The sequence below is a fragment of the Heptranchias perlo genome, chromosome 3 (assembly GCF_035084215.1).
Source record: "Heptranchias perlo isolate sHepPer1 chromosome 3, sHepPer1.hap1, whole genome shotgun sequence".
In the NCBI taxonomy this organism is placed as follows: Eukaryota; Metazoa; Chordata; class Chondrichthyes; order Hexanchiformes; family Hexanchidae; genus Heptranchias; species Heptranchias perlo.
In genome coordinates this window covers 9,837,364-9,863,953 of record NC_090327.1, presented here as the reverse complement: position 1 = coordinate 9,863,953, position 26,590 = coordinate 9,837,364, and the positions used below count along the sequence as shown (strand labels likewise).

At 40.8% G+C, this 26,590-nt stretch overlaps 1 protein-coding gene across 2 annotated transcripts in view; it reads right to left on the bottom strand.

Annotated features, from left to right (window-relative positions):
• LOC137310136 (intermembrane lipid transfer protein VPS13B-like) overlaps nt 1–26,590 on the bottom strand; it is an 875,231-nt gene that overhangs the window by 404,033 nt on the left and 444,608 nt on the right. For both annotated transcript variants that reach the window (XM_067978114.1, XM_067978120.1), the window contains exon 21: nt 15,801–15,948. In XM_067978114.1, coding sequence (XP_067834215.1) covers nt 15,801–15,948 — 148 coding nt within the window. The remainder of the gene's footprint in view (nt 1–15,800; nt 15,949–26,590) is intronic.

The following is a 26,590-nucleotide window of genomic DNA, read 5'->3' as shown; positions in this document are numbered from 1 at the left end:
TACTAACCATGCCTCCTAAATTCTCATCCAAATCATTAATATAAATAACAAATAACAGCGGACCCAGCACCGATCCCTGAGGCACACCGCTGGTCACAGGCCTCCAGTTTGAAAAACAACCCTCTACAACCACCCTCTGTCTTCTGCCGTCAATCCAATTTTGTATCCAATTGGCTACCTCACCTTGGATCCCGTGAGATCTAACCTTATGTAACAACCTACCATGCGGTACCTTGTCAAAGGCTTTGCTAAAGTCCATGTAGACCACGTCTTCTTGGTTACCCCTTCAAAAATCTCAATCAAATTTGTGAGACATGATTTTCCTCTCACAAAACCATGCTGACTGTTCCTAGGCTTTTCCCTGCCGCCCTTCTTAAACAAAGGCATAACATTTGCTACCCTCCAATCTTCAAGCACCTCACCTGTAGCTGTCGATGATTCAAATATCTCTGCTAGGGGACCCGCAATTTCCTCCCTAACCTCCCATAACGTCCTGGGATACATTTCATCAGGTCCCGGAGATTTATCTACCTTGATGCGCGTTTAGACTTCCAGCACCTCCCTCTCTGTAATATGTACACTCCTCAAGACATCACTATTTATTTCCCCAAGTTCCTTAACATCCATGCCTTTCTCAACCGTAAATACCGATGCGAAATATTCATTCAGGATCTCATCCATCTCTTGTGGTTCCGCACATAGATGACCTTGTTGATCCTTAAGAGGCCCTACTCTCTCCCTAGTTACTCTTTTGCCCTTTATGTATTTGTAGAAGCTCTTTGGATTCACCTTTGCCTTATCTGCCAAAGCAATCTCATGTCCCCTTTTTGCCCTCCTGATTTCTCTCTTAACTCTACTCCGGCAATCTCTATACTCTTCAAGGGATCCACTTGATCCCAGCTGCCTATGCATGTCATATGCCTCCTTCTTCTTTCTGACTAGGGCCTCAATCTCCCGAGCCATCCAAGGTTCCCTACTTCTACCACCCATGGTGAAACGTTGAAGAGATCCAGCATGCTATAAATGTCTTAATGCCAGATATAATTACATACCTTTTTAAATTGCTACTACATGGCACTACTTCTTTTGTTTTTCCAAGTGCCTTTCCAGGAAATTGAATTTCTCAGTATGAAGATTGCTCATCTGCACACGCGATCTGGTTGCTTTGCCAGCTTGTTTTTTCTGCCATTTGTTCCTTAAAGTGTGGCTCCAGCCAGCTCCTGACGAATTCCAGTACTGCCATGCTTACATGGCAAATGAGACTGTCTGATGGTTTTCACATTTAGTCAGCTTTTCTATTTTGGGGGTTATGGCGTGATGTGGGCCTTTGAGTCCAGAAATGGAAGATTGATTTTCCCAAGTTTGGTGTTCTGCAAAGCTTTCCTGCAATTCTTCCTCCGAGGAAATACTGAAGTCCTGTTTGGTACGCTTTGGGGAAAATTAAACTGTTACTTCTGGACTCAAGTAACGTAGACAAGGGCATGAGAAGAAGGTGGCTAATATTATGCGGGTCCACTCTTTTGAACAAGACTGCGTCTGAAATTATTGCCAGTATTTAAGCCAGATCTTCATTTTATTATGTAAGGAGCATTACAACTATTGCAGCTACACCTCAGTATTTTTTTTTACTAAATCAAAACATCCACACAGAATACCAGCACGAAAGCTTCACATGGCACTTCTGCCTGTAAAGGTTCCTCTCAACAACAGTAGTGCATTTATATGGTGCCTTTAACGTAGTAAATATTCCAAGTCGGTTCAGAAGAGCATTAGCAAACAAAATTTGACACTGAGCCACATAAGGAGATATTAGGACAAGTGACCAAAAGCTTGGTCAAAGAGGTAGCTTTTAAGGAGTATCGTAAAGGGAGAGGTTGAGGGCTGGAGAGGTTTAGGGAGGGAATTCCAGAGCTTAGAGCTTAGGCAGCTGAAGGCATGGCCGCCAATAGTGGGGTGAAGGAAATTGGGGATGCACAAGAGGCCAGAATTGGGTCAAACTTTTTGGAGGATGTGTGCATATGTGGAATATCTGTGTTTACCAGTTAGCACCCCAGGCCTATTTCACCAAGTACAATTTGCTCTCAGCCACCAGTAGGATCATGTCTATGAGATATCTTCTCACAGCTGTCTCCGACTGCAATCTGTTGTAGCATCTTATGTAGCGTTAAGAAATACAGCATTAGATGTAAAAATTTACATAAGGATCCTTTGTAGGGGAAAATAAAAGTCAATGCATAACTTTGGGCAATAACTACTCTTTAAAATGTTTGGTCCCTTAATTTTTTCAGGCAAATTTTTTGTGATGTAGCATAATTCATAAATCAGGAAAACATTAATTTTATCATTCAAGAACATACACTCCCAAAAGGAACTGTGTAAAATTGTAGATCAAGATTAGTATTTCACCTCCATTCTCTTATCAAAAAAAAATAGAAAAGAGTTTGTTAGTCTCCCTAAACATTCTTTGCATTTATAAAGTGTCACTTCAATTTTGAGGACTAACTTTCCTGCTCATCCCAAATATGTGTAGAACATTTTGAAAACCATTTAAGTTAGCACAATTTTATTGTCTGAACTTAGATCTTATTCAAAATTGCACAGACAAATAAGAACATTATTTTTGTTTGTTTTTGATTTTTAATCACATCTCAGCGAGATTAATATTACACTTGACAAACAGCACCAGGAGCGTCTTTTGTTTCGGTTCCAACTAAGAGCTTCTCCTCACAGATTCAGTTTGTTATGAGCACATTTGTGTGATATTCGCTGAATTTCATTTTGAGAATTTAATCTCATCTACATATGTGATGAAACACAGTTAATTAATACTTTTAAGCAGAAGCTAGTTAAGTTCATGATGGAGAAAGGAATAGAAGGATATGTTGATAGTGTGAGATGAAGTAAATAGAGTGGGAGGAGGCTCGTGTGGAATGGCCTGTTTCTCTGCTGCAAATTCTATGTAATTTTATGTATTTGTATACTCCCCATAGTAAAAAAAATATGATCAATAAATCTGGGAACTTCACATTTGGCTCACCTGAATTGTTTTTCTTTCCTTCCCTCTTCCTCTCCTGAAGGCCTGCTTGGATACAGTTCCATGGGCACCAAGTTCCCACAGGCACCCTGCCTAAGTGGCCATTGTCCTCGAGTGAGCATTCCCATGAATTTGGTCAGGCTATTCACCATGGGGTCACTGCAGCTGAGCCTCAAACATGCGCAAGGCTGCACTCTCCAGCAGGGCTGCTGTATACCAACCATGAGTAGAAATTCTAGCAGATTTTTCTCTGACCTCACCCAGAACAGGGGCTAACTGTGAAACCCTACCGTCGTCCTGGCTAAGAACAGCTACTCACAGACCAGGAAACAAACCTGGGATCTTTCTGGTCTAAATGGTTCAACAACTCGATGGATTAACTTGCTGATCCTTCAGGAAAGCATCTGAAAATATCTTTACTCACTCACGACTGAAGACTCCATTTAAGTGAGTTTCCAATCTGTCATTTTTTTTTGACGAATAACTTAAGTTGGTTACTCCACTTCTCTTTTTCCCTAACAACATTTTGAAGTGGAAATCAGAAAGCCCATTCAATCTACTCTGATAATTGTGTCATTTTTTTGCACTAAAAAAATGGAATTATCTCATAACTTGAAGTATGTAAGTAACACAAAGTTAGAATTTAGTGTTCTCAAAATGTCATTATCAAATAATTTGAAACAAGCAGCATCAAATTAAGAGGAAGAAAAGCAAAATACTGCGGATGCTGGAAATCTGAAATAAAAACAGAAAATGCTGGAAACACTCAGCAAGTCAGGCAGCATTAATAGAGATACAGAACCAAGGTGGGTAAATGGAGTTGAGATGCAGATCAGCTATGATCTAATTGAAAGGCGGAATATGTTTGAGGGGCTGAATGGCCTACTCCTGTATCAGTGGAGGAAGGTGGGTTAACCTTGAAGAGATTCACTCTTCTCTTTGACATGATTTTCATTTGCCTCTTTTACCCTGTCCTCCTTCTTGTGTTTGATCATGAATTTGCCAAGGCTCGCTTCCTGATGTCTTCCTGATCTTTCTTCCCCTTCACTTTCTTCCGACACCATCCCTCCTTCCAATCTCATCCCTTGTCGTACCTTCGCTATCCACTCTGTCCTGACCCTATCTGACCCCAAAGGATCCGTCCTCAGCAAAGGCCTCAGCTTCATCCTCATGCCTCCACCTCAACGAATGTGGAGCTTAACATGATGCTGAGCTCTTCTTCCACCGCCTTTGCCTCTGTGCCCACTTATTTGGCCATGAGGCTCCCCCACCCCCCCCGCCCACTCCCCCGATGTCCCCACATACAAAAGACCCTTGTTGCTATCTTCTGAACTTCTGTTCTACCTGGACCCATCCCTCTGGCCTCTTACCCTCTCTTGATCTTTTCATTAGGAACTGCCGGCGTGAATCGGCCGTGTCAGTTTCTCCACCCCCCACCCCCATCACTCACTCAAATCTATCTCCCTCTGAACTTGCAGAACTCTGTTCTCTCAGGTCCAACCCTGACACCATTATCAAACCTGCTGACAAGGGAGGCACTGTTGTTGTATGGTGAAAGCACCCCTACCTTGCGGAGGCTGAACACCAAGTATCTAACAACTCCTGCCTCCCCCTAGACCATGACCCCACTACTGGCCACCAAGACGTCATCTCTCAGACCACAATGAATATGAATTAAGGAAGCATTAAATGACATCTTAATTCTCGCATTTCTCGTTTTTTTAAACAAAAAAAGAGTTGCACCAAAATCCAAATTGGTGATCAAAAGTTACAATCGTCAGTCCACTATTTATGCCAGAGCCATGACCAATTGGCCACACAGGAGGGGCAATTTCAGTCATGCCCAGCATCCTGCTCGGTCTGTGCAACAATTTTCCCTACTCAATCACTCAGACTTTGTTTCTATAGTAGTCACTATGTTTATTCTACTCAGTGTTCACATTCGAAGATTCTGTGAAGCGGAGAAGATAGGAACACCATGGTGGCTTTGCGAGAGGGGCAGGAAGGCATTGGGCAAAACAGTGAAAAGGAGAGATCTCCAACTGAGTGGTGTGACAGATGTGAACACTGGAACACACACTTACAGTGCGAAACTGTTTGGTTGAACATTGCAAATGATGAGGGAATGATTTTTGGTTTATTCTTTGAGCTTTACTTCCTTCAAAATGCAAAAAAGTAAGGTCGTTAAAACTGTTGATAAATGGCTTCAACCTTGGCTTTTATGGTGATTGAGATCATCACCTAGTTGGCAAATGCTGGCATATCATCCAGTCTGTACTCTTCTCTACATTTTGTTTATGTCTTTGTGCTCGCTCAAACGAGGGATCCTCTACAGTTTAGCTGTAAAATTCAATCTACTCTCAACAACGTGCCTTACTCCCAACCTTAGAACAACATTATCTATAATGCTTTCTCTCCCATTTACCACAAGTCATTTTTATGCAAGCCACCTAGGGTTGCCAACTCTCCAGGATTGTTCTGAAGTCTCCAGGAATTAAAGAATGATCTCCTGGACACTGCTGCTAGCAACCCGGGAGAATAATCATAAAGGCATTAAAAAAATGGTGTGTATTTGTTTTCCATTTTCTTTGAACACTTTTGTTTATTAGTTCTAAAAATATTGGAAGTAGTAAAAATGGCTGTTGGACTGGGCAGGGCAGTTGGAGGCATTAGGTCATGCGATGAAACCTCCAGGAATATGTCCAGAGTTGGCGACCCTAGTGCCACCCACACCACTGACTGAATTGATAATTACTGTCAAAAGTCTTGCTACTGTAATGCATCTGAGTCCACATTCAAGAGCTCTCCTTTGGGCCTCATGGGCATTATGGCACTAGACAATACAGGCCAGAGGTACCAGGTTACATTCATAGTCTATGGTAAATAGTTAACTGGGGCAGCAACTAGAGAACAACAAATAACCTCAGCTCACGAGCATGGAAGAGGCACAGTCAAACAGGATTCTCTCTTCTAGTCACAATCCACCAACCCTTGTTAGAAAGTGCATGTCTGTCCGTGTAAAGATAAGATTGGGAGTTGGCTTTAATATTCTGCACAGTCAACTAATCTGCCTGGACTCTCCATTTAGGCTTTCGTTTGAAAAAAGGGAAGTTATGGAGAGGAGAGGTGAAAAGAGGAGAAAATAAATTGGACAAATACTTTCTACCAAGGACCCTTACAGCTGGATGCTATTACCCTGAGGTGCAAACACAATTTTGCAACCTACTGAGCCAGATAGCCCAACTATGAACTGCTGTTAATTACTTTTTTTTTTGCCTTACACATTTGGAATCACCACTCAAGGTGGGTTGTTGCAGCTTGAATGTACAGAATACACAAGCAAATTATTAGCGATTGATTTGCACATTCAAAATAGTTTTGCTCGAGATATATTTGAACATTGTTTCTTTAATATGGTACTGTGAAGTTAGAAGTTTTGCAGGCGGGCTTTCAAAATTCTGGATACAGTCTTGATGCATTCTGACAAGTAAAGTACAAATTGCGCACTACAACTCCTACCATTTATTGGGGGTATCTGCACATGGGCAGTTAAAAAAAAAGTCAATTAAAATAGCTCCACAATTGCAGTATTTGTGGTGGAAGTACTTCATCTTCAATTGCAGAGGAATAAATTATCCCGTCAAATTATTCATGGAAAAGTCAAGAAAATCTAAAACATGCATAGCAAAACAGACTGAATCTATCCCAATAGACCCCACTACTACTCTTCTCCCCAACTGTGGGAAATTATATACATAAATCCTACACTTCATGCTCAAATATTCTGAAACCTTCCAATGGAAGTCTCACCAATTTGCAATTAAAGCTCAGAGTTTTTCCCCTACATACCAGGGACAAAGAATGAAAAAGAAACATTTTAAATAATGTTCCAATTATTTATTAACTTCCAGGAAATCCCCCAGCAGTTCTTTGACAACAGACTTAAATAAACACAGCTAACATTTATGTACTTGATTCCCAAACTAAAACTTTTTACATATAAAAAAGCTGAAGTAAAAGCACCTGTTTCTTCTGACAACTCATGAATAAAGCTCCCAGAAAATCATAGCTGCAATTTTTTCATGGAATCCATTGCCAGTTTGCTTAGGGATCCAATTCTGCTATACATAACGGACAAGAATTTCTAATCTCATGATTGATTTGAGATTAGGAATTCCGACCCATAGCTTGCGGGAGGGAGGGAAGAAGGGAGGAAGGAAGGAAGGAAGATTCTAAAGCTTAGGAATTTAAATTACGAAGGGACACTCGCACAGCTAAGTTGGGGTTTTGTTGAAGAAAGAAAAATTCAGAAGGAACATGGTCCAAATTTTGAAAATGCTTAGAGGCAGAGATAGTATAGTCACAAGCATGCTATTTAATTTGTATCAGAAGCACAGAATTTATAGGACGAGTACAAAAATAAGCTTCAGCTAATCTAGATATAGAATACTGGATATGATTGCATCACGGTTGATTACAGTGTTATATGTTCATATTATACATATTCATCTCTTCAAAAGAAGATATGAATTAAGACTTGCTTAGAAGTGTGACTGACGGTTATAAGAATAAGTAGAAACGGAAATAATCGAATGCTGTACAGAACAGTAGGGCTGTGGAAAGTAATTGGTTTCAACTACAGGTATGATGGGCCAAATGGCCTCCTTCTGTGCTGTATCATTTTTTGACTAAGTAATGGAGATGTAAGAATAAATAGCTATTCTGTAGTTTTGCTTGATCACCTTTGGGGATTACAGCATCATTTTCTGCAACTTCAGCAATTAAATAAAGAAGAGGCTGAATGACAATTTAAACTCTGTATGGTCTGTGGAGGTAGCAGGCTTCATGGGCCAAAGGGCCTTTTCCTGATTCCACCCTTTCTTATGGAGTTGAAAAAGTATTTAATGAACTTCTTCCCATTACCAAATATGGCTTTAAAGATCTCAGATTTTATTCATTAGGCATAAATTCTTTGCCACAAATTTACTTCACTCGGAAATTAAACCCTGAAATGATAGCAATGTTCTGAATAGCAGGAGTAAACAAATGAACATGCAAAAGATTTCAAGCAAGCACTAATGACTTCCGTATATCCAGTGAAGCCATTCTCATCAGCCAAGAGAATACAAAATTCACAGATTTTATTAATTACACATTAATTTTGTATCGTATATGTGTCTTGCTCAGAAACTAAGCAACCACATATTGTTCAACAGTGAATACAAACAAAAGTTCTCAAGAAAGTACGACAGGAGCTAAAACTGACTTGGAAATCAAATTGCAGTCTCCTTCCGATGCAGATTTCTCCAGTTGACAGTGTCATAATTACAGCAATTTTTTAAACCCTCCTGCCAAATTCAATTACAACAGGAAATACTTCACCGTTTTACATCTGTTCCACAATACAGTAATTGTTAACTATGGGAGTTTATTTTTTTCTAAAAAAGCAATCATTCTGTTTATACTAGGTTGTACTCAGATCACTACAAATTATACAACTGCTTCCATAATGACAAATCAATGCCTACTTATAATTAACTGATATTAGGAACAGACTATACAATCTGACTTTTCAGGGATCTGCAATTTTTCACCTTGTGGCTATCTCACTAATATTTCAGGGAATGATTTTGGATGGTAATGTAGTTGACAGTAATTTTTATTTCAATTTTAAGTTTACACAAAACATACTAACCTGTTTTATGTAGGCATTATATTATGTTAGTCTCTCCTAAATCTCGTATGTATTTGTCAGGCGTGAGCCTTGGCTCAGTGATAACACTCTCACCTCTCGAGTCAGAAGGTTGTGGATTCCCACTCTAGGGACTTGAGCACATAATCGAGATTGACTTTTCAGTGCCAGTACTGAGGGAGTGCTGCACTGTGGAAGGTGCCGTCCATCGGATAAGATGTTAAACCAAGGCCCCATCTGCCCTCTCAGATGGATGTACAAGATCCCATGGCACTATTTGAAGAACAACAGAGAAGTTCTCCCAATGTCCTGGCAAATATTATTCCCTCAGCCAACATCACTAAGAACAGATTATCTCACTGCTGTTTGTGGAACCTTGCAATGCCCAAATTGGGTGCCACATTTCCCTGCGTTACACTTCAAAAGTACTTCATATTGTGACGTCCTACGGTCATGAAAGGCACCATATAAATGCAAGTTCTTTCCTTTTTCTTATTAATTAGGTGTAAGCATAACCTCAAAAACATCAACAGTATAGCTCTAGACTTCATTTTGATAGCACAGTTAGAATTTACAATGCATTGGACCTTTGGCTATTTTATTCCTTTTAAGTATGTAAAGCATCATTTATTTTTAACTGGAAAAATGAAAGACATTCCCATACTCCCCTTCGATGCACACCATCCTAGTTGGTGTTAGAAATCATTTAAAAATTAGACCCATCAACTATTTCCCTTTTGCTCTCAATGCCATGTCAAGTAGGGAAACCGGAAAATACATTACCCCAAATTAAAGTATATGTCAGTCACCACTATGAGAAAAAAAGGCACAAGGAAGAAACAAAGACAGGGGCAGCCAGTGGGGAAAAAAGCCAAGAGTGAGTTCAGCCCGTAAAGACGTCATTACATCATATCTGAAAACAAACTATTTCCAAACTTATATATCACAAAGGACCAAGAGCAGTTCATACTCATGGATGTGTTGCTAAAACCAAAGTTAGTTTTATTCTTTCTTCACAAAAGCAAGCTAAATATAACAAAGCTATTGCCTGAGTTTGATCAGACATCTAGTATCTTTTCTCAAATACAAAACAATTCAAGGAAAATATTGACCCCTTCACATTCAGTTCACATAAATGTAGTAGGGTAAATCTTATCACCGGCATGGATATGTGTGATCGAGGATTGGGAATCTAAATGGTCATCTTCAGTTTACACATACACAAAGAGGTCTCCAAGATGCTCACTTTCAGAGATCCGCAAAAGCAGAATTCTTTACACAGTTTGATCAAGTCTGGTAAACTTGACCTGTAAGTTAACCTAAAAATAAGCCATAGGGAGGAACTTATTAGGTTTAATATAAGTAAAAAATGGTAATGGAGAAAATAATGGAACTTAAAATGATCAAATCTCGAGGACCTGATGCATTAGTCAGAAATTTCCAAAGATCTCTGGATTTAGGAATTGTGCCTCTGGATTGGAAAACTATGAATGTTACTCCATTATTGAAGAAGAGAGGGATGGAGAAACCAGGTAATTACAAATCTGTCAGTTTAACATAATTCATGAGGAAGTTGAGGAGAGATTGGGTCAACTTGGCCTGTATTTCTCGAGTTTAAAAGAATGAGAGGGGATCATTCAAACACATAAAATTCTGACAGGGCTGGACAGACTGAATGCGGGGAGGATATTTCACCTAGCTGGGGGGGGGGGGGGCGATCTGGAGCGATGGGTCACAGTCTCAGGATACAGGGTAGGACATTTAGGACTGAGATGAGGAGAAATTTCTTCACTCAGAGGGTGGTGAACCTGTGGAATTCTCTACCACAGAAGGTTGTGGAGGCCAAGTCACTGAATATATTTAAGAAGGATCGAGATAGATTTCTAGACACAAAAGGCATCAAGGGGTACAGGGAGAGAGCGGGAATATGGCATTGAGATCGAGGATCAGCCATGATCATATTGAATGGCAGAGAAGGCTCGAAGGGCCGAATGGCCTACTGCTGCTCCTATTTTCTATATCATCATGGACAAAGTGACTGAGCACTTGAATAAGTATGTGCTGATCAAGGAGAGTCAGCATGGATTTGTGAAGGGTGGGTCATGTCTGAGGAGGTCACTAGCAAGGTAGATAAGGGAATGTCCATGGGTGTTGTCTGTACGGAGATCATTAGCAAAAATGAAAGCGCACAGAAATTGGAGGTAACCTTGTGACATGGGTTGGTAATTGATTGGGACATGCAAGTAATTTTAACCCTACCTGACCAGCAGAAACCAGGAGGGCGGGCAGTTCAAATCATCCAGGTCACGTACCCACCCTGGAGATACAGAGAGGTCACCTTCCGCAACTTTCATCTGCTCTCCTGAACAGGCCGGCGGGGTCCTTGTTAAAATATGCATGTCGAGTCCCAATGACATCATTGGGACCTGACTGCAATTTTCACTGGGCGGCCTCAGCAAGAAGCAGCAATGAGTTTCTCGTCAGGACAACCAAGCAGCGAAGAGGCTCAAAAAGGTAAGTTTAAAATGTCCTTGTGGGGCCAGGAGGAGCTGGAGTGATCCTCCGGAGCCCATAAAGGAAGCTTAAGCCACTCCTGCTGCTATCTCGCCCCCGATCCCAGGACCCCCCGCAGGACATCCCAGCAGCCCGATCCCTCCACTTACCTACTGTCAGCGGGCGGCCTCCATGCCATGTGATTTTCCACCACTTCCTGCAGGCTTCCTGGAGGGAATTCGGCTGGCGGGAATTAAATGAGTTGGGTAATGTCAGCTGTGGCTCAGTAGGTAGCACTCTCACCTCTGAGTCAAAAGGTTGTGGGTTCAAGCCCACTCCAGAGACTTGAGCACAAAATCTAGACTGACACTCCAGTGCCAATGCTGAGGGAGTGCTGCACTGCTGGAGGTGCTGTCTTTTGGATGAGACGTTAAACCGATGCCCCATCTGCCTCTCAGGTGAATGCAAAAGATCCCACAGCACAATTTTGAAGAAGAGCAGGGGAGTTCTCCCCAATGGCCTGGCCAACATTTATCCTCAACCAGCATCACTAAAACAGATTATCTGGTCATTGTCACATTGCAGTTTGTTGGACCTTGCTGTGCACATATTGGCTGCCACGTTTTCTACATTACAACAGTGACTGCACGCCAAAAAATGTACTGAATTGGGAATTCCTGAGGTTGTGGAAGGCGCTATATAAATGCAAGTTCGTTCTTTCTTTCATATAACTGGAGGCCAATCTGCTACCGCCCGCTTAGCGCTCCCGCCGAGGTTGAATTTCATCCCCTTTATGTCCTCAGGACATTCCAAAGTGCTTCAGAGCCAATGAAGTGCTTTTGAATTAGTCATTGTGAGAATGTAGTCAAACAAGGCAGCAAGATCTTACAAACAGCAATAAGATAATTGGCCAGATAATCTGTTTCAACTATGTTAGATTACACTCCTGTGAAGCCACTTGGGACTTTTTCCTACATTAAAGGCGCTATATAAATGCAAGTTGTTGTTCTTGTTTCTCCTTTTCCACTCTCGCCAATGGAAGACCCAATCTTTGTAAAACACTCAGTCCTGGGCTTCTGTAATTTGCCAAACATCTCATTACCCACTCTTTCACTTTGAGCTGGGGTGGGTAGCAGTCACCAACTATTACATTGTTACTTTTATAATTTTCCACCCAAGCTGCTTCAGGTAACTCGCTTGCTGCTGTTAAACCCACCATTTCAATAGCTGATAAATCCTTCACTTTAGTTTGAGTTTAATTATATTCCTGTCTTCACCCTGATTGATACTGTTTCCTTCATTCTGTAGTTATGTTGTTCATCTTGGTTTGTCATTTTCTTAGCCCCACACCCTCTTTTTTTGTTTAAATTAATCCTAGTTAGATCCTCAAATACTACACTCACTGTTAAGCCCTTTTATCTGGTTAGATGTAGCCTATCCTTTCTATATCATTCTATCCAATTATAAAAATGTTTCAGTTGCCCATCAAGTCAACTTCTCCTTTATACACCATTTTAATGACCGCATACTGAAGTACAGTCTGCTGCTCATTCTCTCCATTCCCCCAGGTAACACTGGAAGCAACTCAGATACTATTACCTTTGCAGCTTTTGCTTGAAACTCATGCACCATAGTTTTGTATTCCGATTCAGTTGTGCCATCGTGTTAACCTTAATATCATTCGTGCCAACTTGTAATATTACCACCCTTTCCTTGTAAGGTTATGGAGTGATCCAATATGAATGTTTAAACTTTTGGGAGGACATAATGAAACATTATTTCTGCTAGTCTTTAAATAACTGACAAAGGGGCAGATCAGAAGATTTTTTTTCATGCTAAAGTTTATTAGAACATGGGCGGCATTATCACAAGTGGTTATTGAAGAAGAGTCAATCACAATAGTCAAGACAGAATTAGATAAATACTTCAAGAAACGTATTAACGGTTTCAATGAAAGCGCAGGGAAATTAGATTACGAGGATATAGGGGTTAGATTGGATAACCCCTGAAAACAGGCGCAGGAAGCGCAGTCCATTCACTGCGATGCAGGCAGCATGATGCAGGACTGCTGCATGCAGCCGGTGCTAATTGCGCTGTTGATTAGATGGATGCATCAGCAGGGGGCCCCGATATCGCGAGGGGCTCGCGCTTCTTAAAGGCAGCCTGCGCCTCTTAAAGGGGAGGTGCACTGTGGCTGCAAGAAGCGGTGGGAGTCATTTCAAAACTGAATCTGTGCTGTGCCTGGGGGAGAGTGTACACAAAGGTTCTCTGATGATGCACTGGGGGCCTTGGTGCAAGAGGTAGAGAGAAGGAGAGGGCTCCTGTATCCGCAGGGGGGCAGGAGGCCTTACAGACGTATGCTAAAGAGGCAGTGGGTGGAAGTAGGGGAGGAGGAAAATGCCAGGAGCATAGATCCAAGAACATGGATAAAGTGCAGGAAGAAGTTCAATGATCTAACACAAGTTGCCACGGTAAGTGAGTTCAAGCTTCAAGTGGCATATCCTACCAGCTGCACCACTAGCCGCATCCACTGCTCAATTCACTACACCCCCCCCTTCACCCACATACCAACAATCTCTCAGTCAGTACTCAACCGTTCAAATCATATGCTTTATCTCACCCTCACACACTTAGCACTGTTGCAAGCATCACACCCCCAACTCACAGTTCACACACACTGGCAGCTATTCAACCATGACAACCACATCACCCAAATATTTTGCCGGACACTCTGTCACACGTCCCTCTTTTTTGCAGGAGGTGGCGCATAACCAGAGGCAGCAAGCAGCAGTGGCTCCACGGAACACAAACCTGCTGTCCTCTTTCAGAATGACAGTATTCCTGCTCAAAACCTGCTAGTCCACCTGTGCCCTTGCTGTTGCCTGTCAGCCAGCCAGCCCACTCCCTGTAGAGTATTGAAACTTTATCCAAGTATAGGAAACCTCCAAAAACACACACAAATGTACCAGCAGCCAGAAGAAATAATCCAGCAACTAACTTGTAATTCCAGCATGATCCCTTTAAATAGCGCTGGTGGGGATGTCCTTCACGCCCTTTAAGTCATGTTCAGCTGTGCGAGGTTAAGACAGTGCGTTGAATGGAATGTGGAGTTCCAAAATAGCAGTGGTCCCTTTAAATCAGCGTTGCACACTGATTCGCATCATAATCTCCCTACTCTGCATGCTGCTGGCGGTCGTTAGGTGCGCATGCACAAACCCCTTTACCAAGATGGCGTCCTGCGCGCTTCCCATCAGAAGTGTGCGCGGGCATCTCGGACCCCATTTTCGAGACTTAGTTGGCTGCGTAGCGCCTAAAAAACCGGTGCTAAACGGTTCAATTTCACCCCCACTAGCTCCAATATAGACCTAGAACAGGCACAGTGGGCCAAATGGCATCTTTCTGTGCTGATATTTCAATGATTCTAAGTTAGATAAAAACTTCCAAATTATGGACATGAAGCATGACTCTTCATGTACACATAAACAAGACAAACAAATAGTTTCTACCACGGCTACTGTTTAAATAAAACCAAATCTAATGAGAAGACAGTCAAGGTTTCTTAAGTCAAATGATACTGAGGTGACCAATTCATCTTCAAGGACATGCTTTTCTTCCCTGCCCCCCTCTCCAGTATGGCATGGAGAATGAAAATAATTCTAGTGTTGAAAAAATACTGCTCGATTGACCATTTTATGCCTGTGGAGAGCTTATATTTACATATATTCCCACAGTATTAGGTAAAACATCTCCTCCAATAAAAAAAAACGACTTTCTCAGTCACATCAACAAATGTTAATAATGTGCCTTCACATGCCGGTTACTGACTGATACAAGCCAGTGCGAGAAACAGCGCTTATTTAGCCATGAAATGCCTGTACGTGTCACATAAACATATAATAAATCACCCCTATGAGAAATGGAAATTTTGACAGGACTTGTGAAAGAGAGAGAAATATTGGAAATTCCGTTTACAATTCAAGAATCTTATAAATATGAAGACTGTATGAGAGCAGCTGTACAAGCACAATTTAATTTGCCTATTTCATTGCTCCATAGGTTGTGTTACACTACCAACATAGTATTCTCATTGGTGGAAGTGACAAAATCCTTGGCAACGTCTTAAATATTTCCTTGGGCGTATCTGACGAGCATCATCTTTACTTTATATATTTATAGATTAAGGTTATGGGATAATGCACCAGACAAAGACTGTCTGAGCTACTTTCAATCACATTTTCAAAAGCCATCAGAATCAAGATATCCTTCCAGTTGCATAACCTTGGGCTAGATTTGAACTTAGAATACAGTGTTGGAACTACATTTGACGTCAACTGCCAATTAACTGTTCACCTGTAACTTATTCGTTTACAAGTATGTTCTACTTTTATACCTCTCCCCCCACGATAAAATTGATCAAATTAGTTCAAAATTCTAAGCATGTTTTTATTCATTCATAATGCCTGAAGCTATTTTCTTAAGGCCTAGATCAACGTTTGTTGGAGTGTGGTCAAGTACATCTTAACATTTGTACAGCTGATCGAATCACATGTGATTTACTAAGTTAAAACTAAAATAACCTACCTGTTGCAGTTTTTGTTTTGACAGGACTGCTGGCATATTCAGAGGCCTGATTTGACTGCTGCATTGCCAAAGGCGTACTGCCAACAGATACCTCATCCTCCTTCTTCCTTGTTGTTGGCATGGATAACTGAACAGCTCCTGCAGGCTGCTGCAAAGGGAAAAGAAAACACCCAATGTCAGCACTAATTAATCCCAGTTCAAGTACAGCATAGTTGAATGCAGAGATACCTTCTACTCTGCTCCAAACATGTGCCGTAGCCCTTAGCCCTCAGAAAGCATCATCTGGTAAGTCAACATGCATTTCCCTTATCAGCCACCTTGTGGCCTCCCGATTTAAGATTACCAATTTAGTGCAATTATCAGGCTGTTTTGTGTTGTGGGTCCATACCACATGGAACAGTGTTGACATTGCCCAAACTTATTTCATACGAGATCTTTGTAGCCAATAGACAGGAGAGTGTTTCATCCCACTAGTCTGGGCTGGTTTCAAACCCAGATACCAAAGGTGAAAGATTATTGTCTAAATCATTCCATCACTCCCAGTCGCTAGCACTACAGTAGCATAGTGATGATGGTACTGGACTTGCAATCCAGAGGTTGAGAGTTCAAATCCATTATGGCAAATTGTGAAATTGAACATTTGGGCTAGCATCAGGAAAATTACCATGAAAGCTGGTGGCTTGTCATAAAAATCCAAGTAATTCACTAATCTACCACCACCACACCTGGTCTGGCCTACATGTGATTCCAGTTCCACAATATGTGTGGTTGCCTCTTAATGACCTCTGAAGTGGCCTAATAAGCCACTCAGTTGTAAAATAATCACTACAGAACATAATACCGTCTACAGTGGGTCAAGGAAGACCCATCACTACCTTCTTCGAGCAACTAGAAATGATTCCACACAACTTGGAAAATGGCTCATTCTGAAAAGTTTGCTTGCTTCTACAACAACAACTTGAATTTATACAGCATCTTTAACATAGTAAAACGTCCCAAGGGGCTTCATAGGAGCTTCATCAGAAAACATCTGACACTGAACCACATAAAGAGGTATTAGGACAGGTGGCTAAAAGCTTGGTCAAAGAGGTAAGTTTTAAGGAGCACCTTAAAGGAGGAGAGAGGTGGAGAGGCGGAGAGGTTTAGGGAGGGAATTCCAGAGCTGAGGGCCTAGACAGCTGAAGGCACGGCCGCCAATGGTGGAGTGAAGGAAATCGGGGAGCGCGCAAGAGGCCAGAATTGGAGGAACGCAGAGATCTCGGAGGGTTGTAGGGCTGGAGGAGATGACAGAGATAGGGAGGGGCGAGACCATGGAGGGATTTGAACACAAAGATGACAATTTTTTAAATCAAGGCATTGCCAGATCAGGAGCCAATGCAGGTCAGCATGCATAAGGTAACGGATGAGCGGGACTTGGTGTGAGTTAGAATACAAGGAGCAAGATTCTGTAGTTCCCCCATAGAAACATCCAATTATTTCTTTAAAAGTTTCCAGATTTTTTGGTTCAGTACTCTATCTGGAAGTCTATTCCATATGTTGATCACTCTGTCTAAAGATTAATTTCTTGTTATCTATCCTCACTTTATCTTTTTCTAGTTGGAACCTGTGTCCCCTTGTCCTAGTCTCACAATTTAATTTAAAGTAATATTCCATACTAAAAGATTACCTCTCGGGTGCTTCCTTGTTGGGCTGAAAAAAACAACTATCTCCAGTATTTCCTTGTAACTCAGACCTTTCACCGTACAGATCAGTCTCTGCATTGCATCCATCACGGTGACCAAAATTGAAAACAGTATTCAAGGTATGGTCTGACAGAGCACTATAACATTTAATCACAACTTCCTCTGACTTATGTTCTACTGTTTTGTCTATGTAGTTCAACATTCTATTGGCTCCGTTGATTGCTGCTCTACATTGGGTGGACATGTTGTGCGTCCTGTCTACTAAGATTCCTAGGTCTCTTTCAACTTCATCCTTAACTATTCCAACACCATCCATGGAGCACATGTCATTAATTTTTCCCTTGTATGTGCAGAAATTTGCACTGGGCTTCATTAAATTTCATCAATAAAGAATCTGCATTGCTTTCCTAATGATTAAAATTTTTTCCCTTTCTGCTTATTCATCAAACATAGAGCATGCTGATGGCATGAAGAACCACTTCACTTTACGTCAAAGACCATTCAAAGGTTCTGAGATCCATTTGACCACTAAGCAAGCCTAAGCAGTTGATGAGGTTGACTCTCATGTTGTGACCTTTGGTTATTGTACTGTTAACTGTAGAAACAATAAGTGAAGGAGTATCCTCGTAGAACATTGGCCAGATGTGTTTGATTCACATGGGGGTTAGGAAGAGTAAAGAGAACTTATGTAGGATGGGGGGTTGTGACGAGGGAGTAAGTGAGTCCACGATTGAGATACTAATGCATCACCAATGGAAGGAGTGGCTTGATAAGCCAAATGACCTTTCTTGTGGTTTTAGGATTCTCTAACCGGTAATACAAGAAATGATCTTGCAACGTGTATATTAGTCTAACAGGAAAGCAAGATAAGGCATAATTATATTTTGAATTTCCATTTTAGTTCCTTCTAGGTGAACCACCGCTCAATGGATGGGAGTTTTCCAGAATCAGTCTGAACATAGGCCCCAAAGAATAGATTCTTAATAAGCAAAGTTACTCTATGGAAGTATCAATTCCTGTCTTCCAACAAAAGTTGTATCAATGGATGTCCCTACCCAACTTTTCTAGTTTAAATAGAAATAAAAAAACATGCTGGTTTAACACGAACATAAACACACATTTGTGGCAATTACGTTATTGAATGTAGTCCGAATGCAAATAGTTTAACATTCAGAATAGCTGCACGAATACATTACCTGTAAAAGTGTCTTGCTTCAACACTGGTCAAAAATTATAAAATCAATGAACTCACTTAATAAATATAAACTAAAACACTGATATATCATTTTGGCAAATAAATATAATAACTTAAAGAGAAATATAATGATACGAGTAGGTAGTCACTTTTTTTTGTCTATAACACATCGCCAAAGACAACTTCAGCGAGGCTCAACTTTTGTTATGATGGCATGACTTTTTACAACTATCAATGGTGAATTATTCTGAAAGTCCAACAACAAACTAGGAAAACTCCTTGGCCAAAGTCCTTCCCCCTAACAGTATCAAATGGTCTATTAAAGACTCATTAGTCAAACCTTCATACGGGTGAAAAAAATAAATTCTGTGTTATGAAAGTGGCCATAGGTTTAAGCACATCTTTTGAATTTCAGTATTCTTTACACACTATTGATAATTAAGAAGCAAAAACTATCAAAGAACAAGTTCTATAGCCTGTATTTCACAGCTTCACATATTAAGTACATTTATTTGGAATATAAAATCTTCAATTTAGCATTTTTATAATTCTAACTTTCAATTATAAAGGTTCTTTTCAGACATTGTGGAAACTTAAATGCCAAGATTAAAAAAATAAACTTAAATGTCAAGACTAAAAAAAGTATTGTGCAAAGCACAAATTTATGACAATTGCCATCTTATGACTAATTGTTTCGGATATAATAGAGTCACTGACAGACACTCATTGTCATCCCTTTTCCAAAAAACAGTATTATTATATCAAAACACCTTCCTCTAGAATAGACTTTAACGTGGTCAACATTTCAGGTTTGTGTGAAATATTTACCTATTGCTACTGTCCTGATTTTATGCTTTTACCAATTGCGAGGAATGTAATGCTATCACTGCAAGCTTGGGTCACCCAATGCTTTTGGACAGGATATCAGTAGCACATACATTTAAACACATGTTCATGTTTTCACATAGACTGTGGAAAGAAAAAAAGAATTTGCATTTATATAGCACCTTTCATAGCCAAATAAATACTTTTGAAGTCTAGTCACGGCTCTAATGTAGGGAATTGCAGCCAATTTGTGCACAAGGTCCCACAAACAGAAATAAGATAACTAACCAGTTAATCTGTTCCAGTGATGTTGGTTGAGGCAATTTTTGGCACTAGGCACTAGGCAGAACTCCCCTTCTCTTCTTCTAAGTAGTACCATGGGATCTTTTACATCCACCTGAGGGGGCAGACTGGGCCTGGGTTTACTGTCTCATCTGAAAGACGTCACCTCCCACCATGTAGCACTCTCTCAGTACTGCACTTAAGTGTCAGCCTAGATTATGTGCTCAAGTCTCTGAGTACTCTCATGTGTAGGTTCTGATCTTGGTATACAGCACATCTGTAATTGGGTTAACATTTAGAATTTGCTTCAGTGCTGCTTAAAATGTAGAATTAGAGGAATAAGGTGAACCACAGAATATGGCAAATTCTTTGACAAAGGAGCTAAATTGTGTTGAAGATATATCAATATTACATTCCATTACGCTGTAATACATCAAGAATGTTGCCTGTCACCAGAGGATTTAAGCAAGCTGATTTACAAAAGTCTAATGCCATATGCTGCTGAAACCCTCATCCATGCTTTCCTTACCTCCAGACTAGATCATTCCAATGCTCACCTGGCCAACCTCCCATCTTCCATCCTCTGTAAACTTCAGTTCATCCAAAAATCTACAGCCCATATCCTAACTCGCACCAAGTCCCATTCAGCCATCACCCCTGTGCTCGCTGATCCACATTGGTTCCCAGTCCAACAACAACTCGAATTTAAAATTCTCATCCTTGTGTTCAAAACCCTCCACGGCCTTGCCCCTCCCTATTTCTGTAACCTCATCCAGCCCTACAACCCTCTAAGTTCCTCCAATTCTGGCCTGTTTGCCATCTCGATTCCCTTTGCTCTACCAGTGACGGCCGAGCCTTCAGATGATTAGGCCCTAAGCTCTGTAATTCCTTCCTTGAGCGTGACTCAAAGGGTGATGTGCGAGGAAGGGGTTTCGATTCATGGGGCATTGGCACCAGTACTGGGGAAAGAGGGAGCTGTTCCTATGGGACCAGCGTCCTGGCGAATCGAATAACTAGGGCTGTAGATAGAGCTTCAGACTAAAAAGGGGGGGGGGGGGGGGGTCAGGTGAGGGGAAATTTAGAAATCTAATTAGAAAAGTTAAGACAATAGAACAGTGTAATGACTTAGGTAAAGATGAGCAGAGAGGGGCAGGAAGGGACAGAGAGTTTACCAATAATAGTGCAACAACAAGTAAGGTCAAAGCAGGAAAAAATGGTAAAAAGTCAAAATTAAAGGCTCTTTATCTGAATGCACAGAGCATTCATAACAAGATAGATGAATTAATTGCACAAATAGAGATAAATGGGTTTGACCTAATAGCCATTACAGAGATGTGGTTGCAAAATAACCAGCACTGGGAACTAAATATTCCAGGGTACATGACATTTAGAAAAGACAGGCAGAATGGAAAAGGAGGGGGTGTAGCCCTAATAATAGAGGATGACATAAGGACAGTAGTGAGAACGGATCTTGGCTCAGAGAATCAAGAAATAGATTCAGTATGGGTGGAAATAAGAAATAACAAGGGGCAGAAAACACTGGTGGGAGAAGTTTATAGGCCCCCTAATAGTTATACCGTTGGACAGAGTATGAATCATGAAATAATTGGAGCTTGTAACAAAGGTAATGCAGTAATCATGGGGGACATTAACCTGCATGTAGACTGGGCAAATCAAATTGGCAAAGGTGGTATGGAAGACGAGTTCATGGAATATATTCAAGACAGCTTCCTAGAGCAACACGTCATGGAACCAACCAGGGAACAAGCTATTTTAGATGTTGTGTAATGAGCTAGGGTTAATTAGTAATCGCACAGTAAAAGAACTTCAGGGGAAGAGCGATCGTAATTTGATAGAATTTCACATTGAGTTTGAAAGTAACGTACTTAAGTCAGAAATTAGAGTCTTAAACTTAAATAAAGCCAATTACATTGGTGTGAGGGGTAAGTTGGCAAAGGTAGATTGGGAAATTAAATTAAAGGGTTTGACAGTTGAAAAATGGTAAAAATTTAAGGAAATATTTCAATATTCTCAACAAATATACATTCCATTGAGAAATAAAAACTCCACGGGAAAAGTGATTCACCTGTGGCTAACTAAAGAAGTTAAGGAGAGTATTAGATTGAAAGAAGGTCTATAATGTTGCCAAGAAGAATAATAAGCCTGGGGAATGGGAGAGTTTTAGAAACCAACAAAGGATGACCAAAAAATTGATAAAAAGGGAGAAAATAGAATATGAAAGTAAACTAGCAAGAAATATAAAAACAGATTGTAAGAGCTTCTACAACTATGTAAAAAGGAAGAGAGTAGCAAAAGTAAATGTTGGTCCCTTAAATGCTGAGACAGGAGAAATTATAATGGGGAATCAGGAAATGGCAGATGCGTTAAACAAATATTTTGTACCTGTCCTCACAGTGGAAGACACAAAAAGCATACCAGAAATAGTGGGGAAATAAGGGGTAAATGAGAGTGAGGAACTTAAAACAATATCACAATAACAATTACAATGGGACTAAAAGCCAACAAATCCCCTGGGCCCAATGGCCCACATCCTAGGGTTCTAAAAGAGGAGCAGAGATAGTGGATGCATTGGTTATGATCTTCCAAAATTCTCCATATTCTGGAACGGTCCCAGTGGATTGGAAGGTAGCAAATGTTACCCTGCTATTCAAGAAGGGAGGGAGAAACCAGGAAATTACAGGCCAGTTAGCCTGACATCAGTTGTTGGGAAAATGCTGGAATCCATTATTAAAGAAGTGGTAACAGGGTACTTAGAAAATCATAATATGATTAGGCAGCGTCAACATGGTTTTATGAAAAGGAAATCATATTTGACAAATTTATTAGAGTTTTTTGAGGATGTAACTGGCAGGGTAGGAGAACCAGTGGATGTAGTATATTTGGATTTTCAAAAGGCATTCAATCAGGTGCCACACAAGAGGTTGTGACACAAGGTGAGGGCTCATGAGGTTGGGGGTAATATATTAGCATGGATAGAGGATTGGTTAAAGGACAGAAAACAGAAAATAAGGATAAACGGGTCATTCTCAGGTTGGCAGACTGTAACTAGTGCGGTGCCGCAAGGATCAGTGCTTGGGCCTGAGCTATTTACAATCTATATTAATGATTTAGATGAAGGCACCGAGTGTAATGTATCCAGGTTTGCTGACGATACAAAGGTGGTGGGAAAGTAAGCTGTGAGGAGGACACAAAATGTCTGCAAAGGGATATAGACAGTTAAGGGAGTGGGCAAGAAGGGGGCAGATGGAGCATAATGTGGGGAAATGTGAGGTTATTCACTCCGGTAGGAAGAATAGAAGAACAGAATATTTTTTAAATGGTGAGAAACTATTAAATGTTGGTGTTCAGAGAGACTTGGGTGTCCTCATACAAGAAACACAAAAAGTTAGTGCGCAGGTACAGCAAGCAATTATGAAGGCAAATGGCATGTTGGCCTTCATTGCAAGGGGGTTGGAATATAAGAGTAAGGAAGTCTTGCTACAATTATACAGAGCTTTGGTGAAACCACACCTTGAGTCCTGAGTATAGTTTTGGTCTCCTCATCTAAGGAAGGATATACTTGCCTTAGAGGCAGTGCAACAAAGATTCACTAGATTAATTCCTGGGATGAGAGGGTTGTCCTATGAAGAGAGGTTGAGTAGAATGGGCTTATACTCTCTGGAGTTTAGAAGAATGAGAGGCTATCTCATTGAAACATATAAGATTATGAGGGAGCTTGACAGGGTAGATGCTGAGAGATTGTTTCCCCTGACTACAGAGTCCAGAACTAGGGGGCATAATTGCAGAATACGGAGTCGGCCATTTAAGACTGGGATGAGGAGGAATCTCTTCACGCAGAGGGTTGTGAATCTTCGGAATTCTCTACTCCAGAGGGCTGTGGATGATGAGTCAATATTCAAGGCTGAGATGGCTAGATTTTTGGACTCTAGGGGAATTAAGGGATCAGGCGGGAAAGTGGAGTTGAGGTCGAAGATCAGCCATGATCTGATTGAATGGCGGAGCAGGCTCGAGGGGCCATATGGTCTACTCCTGCTCCTATTTCTTATGTTCCTTAAACCTCTCTGCCTCCTTTAAGTTCCTCCTTAAAATCTACCTCTTTGACCACCTGTTCTAATATGTCCTTGTGTGGCTCGGTGTCAATTTTTATCTGATAATGCTCCTCTTGAAGCGCCTCGGGTCGCTTTACTACATTAGAAGTGCTATATAAATGCAAATTGTTCTTGTGTTGATGCCTTTTCTCCACTATGTAAACAAAAGTGCATTCCTTTGCAAACAGTGGTATTTTTGTTTTGTGCAATTAAAAAGAGCTGCAAAGGCAAAGATCTCACAAAGGAATCAATTCTGGTAGATAGTGTGATACAAGGTTAGCTGCATGTGGTATTTTGGAAAGAAATACAAAGAAACACTTGCATTTACATAGCTTAGTACTTCATCAAAATGCTTCACATAATGAATTGGAGTGAACTATTCTGTGACAACAATATCCCCAACAGCAGTGAAATGAATGGTGGTTCATTTTTTTTTGTAATACTGGTTGAGGGAAGAATGTTGACCAGTACACCAGATGTTCTCCGTTCTTTTTCAAATAGTGTCATTGGATCTTCAACATCCACCTGAACGAGCAGACAGGACCTCAGTTCAACATCTCATTCAATGGATGGCGCCTCCTATAAGGCAGCACTCCCTCATTCATTGGCGTGTCAGCCTAAATTATGCAATCCAGGGCTGGTATAAAACTTAAACTGACAAAATACTAAGAGTGCTGCTATCTAAACTAAACAACACACATTTGGGATAGAGTGGCCAAGCATAGAGATTAATGCATGGCTTAATGTATGAATCAATAATCCTAATTTAGAAATGTTGTTAGAATGAGGAAGGATGTTTTGTGCTGCAGAGTAAATTAATTCTTTAGTAATAGTTACTCTGTTTTAATAATATAAAAACAGAAAATGCTGGAAACTTAGTTCTGACAAAAGGTCTTCGACCTGAAACGTTAACTCTTTCTTTCTCCACAGATGCTGCCTCACTTGCTGAGCTTTTCCAGCATTTTCTGTTTTTATTTCAGATTCCAGCATCTGCAGTATTTTGCTTTTGACTGTTTTAACTTTTGCACATAAAGATCACAATATCTGGAATATTATTCCACATAAAGGATGAACAGCATGTAAAGCAGCATGAGATTTTATATTGGCTTTTTCAATCAATACGACGGCAGCTCATGTTTCTGGCATAAATATGCACATCTTGCTTAAGTAGAGACAAGAACCATCACTGAAAAGGGCCCTGGTAAAATCTGAGATGTCTTACTGGATGGAGTGAACGTGAAGTTAGATATTATCATCAAGTTTATAAGTCTCAATTGTTTTAGACTGTGTTGAACAAGATTAGTTTCCACTGTAGCCTGACAAATAGGACCATAGATTTTGTTAGTCAAATATATTGGTTTTGTAGAACTCTAATGTCCTGGAAATTTGTAATACCAAGCTCCTTGACAATTTGCAGTCTTTTCCAAGCTTTTTTTTTTCATACATCATCACCACCTGTATGCCCTTGCACAACTTGGATTGCCAAGCTAAGGAGCTGGACATTTGTAATTGGAGAATGCGATGGCAGCATCAGCCAAGCTTTCTCAACAGAGGTCTCGAACTCTGCAGAGCTGAAGTAGTAAAAGCTTCTGTCAAAGGATATTGATTTTTGTACAAAGACCTGAGTATTCATGTGGTGGCAAATCCTTGACATTTAGGTTGATATGCAACAAAAAAATACCCTTGTATTTCAACATGTCTCGTCCACAGCGACAAGAACTGATCATTTGATTTGTCTTTTACATAACAACCTCTGGACTTTCTATGTTTCGCCCCCACCCGTGCTCATTAAGATCTGGAAGGAAATAGTAAGTGCGAAGCTGAAGGGCAGAGTCAACGGCAATACACAAGGAGACTGTGGAAATGGGGGTTCAGAGGCACACTGGTGTTGGCAGAGAATGAATCTGGAAAGTGGATGATGATAGAAGTGAGAGAAGAGAAAGCAAGACTGAAAAAGTGTGGTTCAGATGGGTCATTAAAGTACCTGGATGAGTCAGGAAGAAGTAGAGGATATGAAGCTCTTATTAAGTACCATATCAGGATCAGAGTCAAGCCAACTGAAGTTTCTGCTTGGATCGACTTGTAACACACTGACCGAATAGAGGTCTTTAAAATTCTGAAGGGGTTCGACAGGGTAGACGTAGAGAAGATGTTTCCTCCTGTGGGGGAGTCCAAAACTAGGGCTCCAAAACAGGAGCATCTTCTCCACCCAGAGAGTGGTTAGAATGTGGAACTTGCTCCCACATGGAGTGGTTGAGGCGAATAGCATAGGTGCCCTTAAGGGGAAGCTAGATAAGCACATAAGGGAGAAAGGAATAGATGGATATACAGAAAGGGTGAGATGAAGTAGGGTGGGAGGAGTCTCACGTGAAGCATAAACACCAACACAAACCTGTTGGGCATAAAGGCCTGTTTCTGTGCTGAAAATTCTATTTGAATCTATGTAATTCTATTTGTGAGACAAAAGGTGGGCACACAACCGCATTGTGAGTGCTTGTCCTATCATCCTATTGTGTGGATGCGACACCTAAAGACAGAATAAAGTGCTGACAGTAATAACCGAGAGCCTGCGGAGTGCAAATAGCTCCTGTAAAAAGGGATGTTCAGTTCGTGTTTGCAGGGGAAGAGAGAAAACTTTGCAAGTGAGGGCTATTAGGAACAGATGTTGTTTGGCTGCAGATGATCTGTAGGAATCTA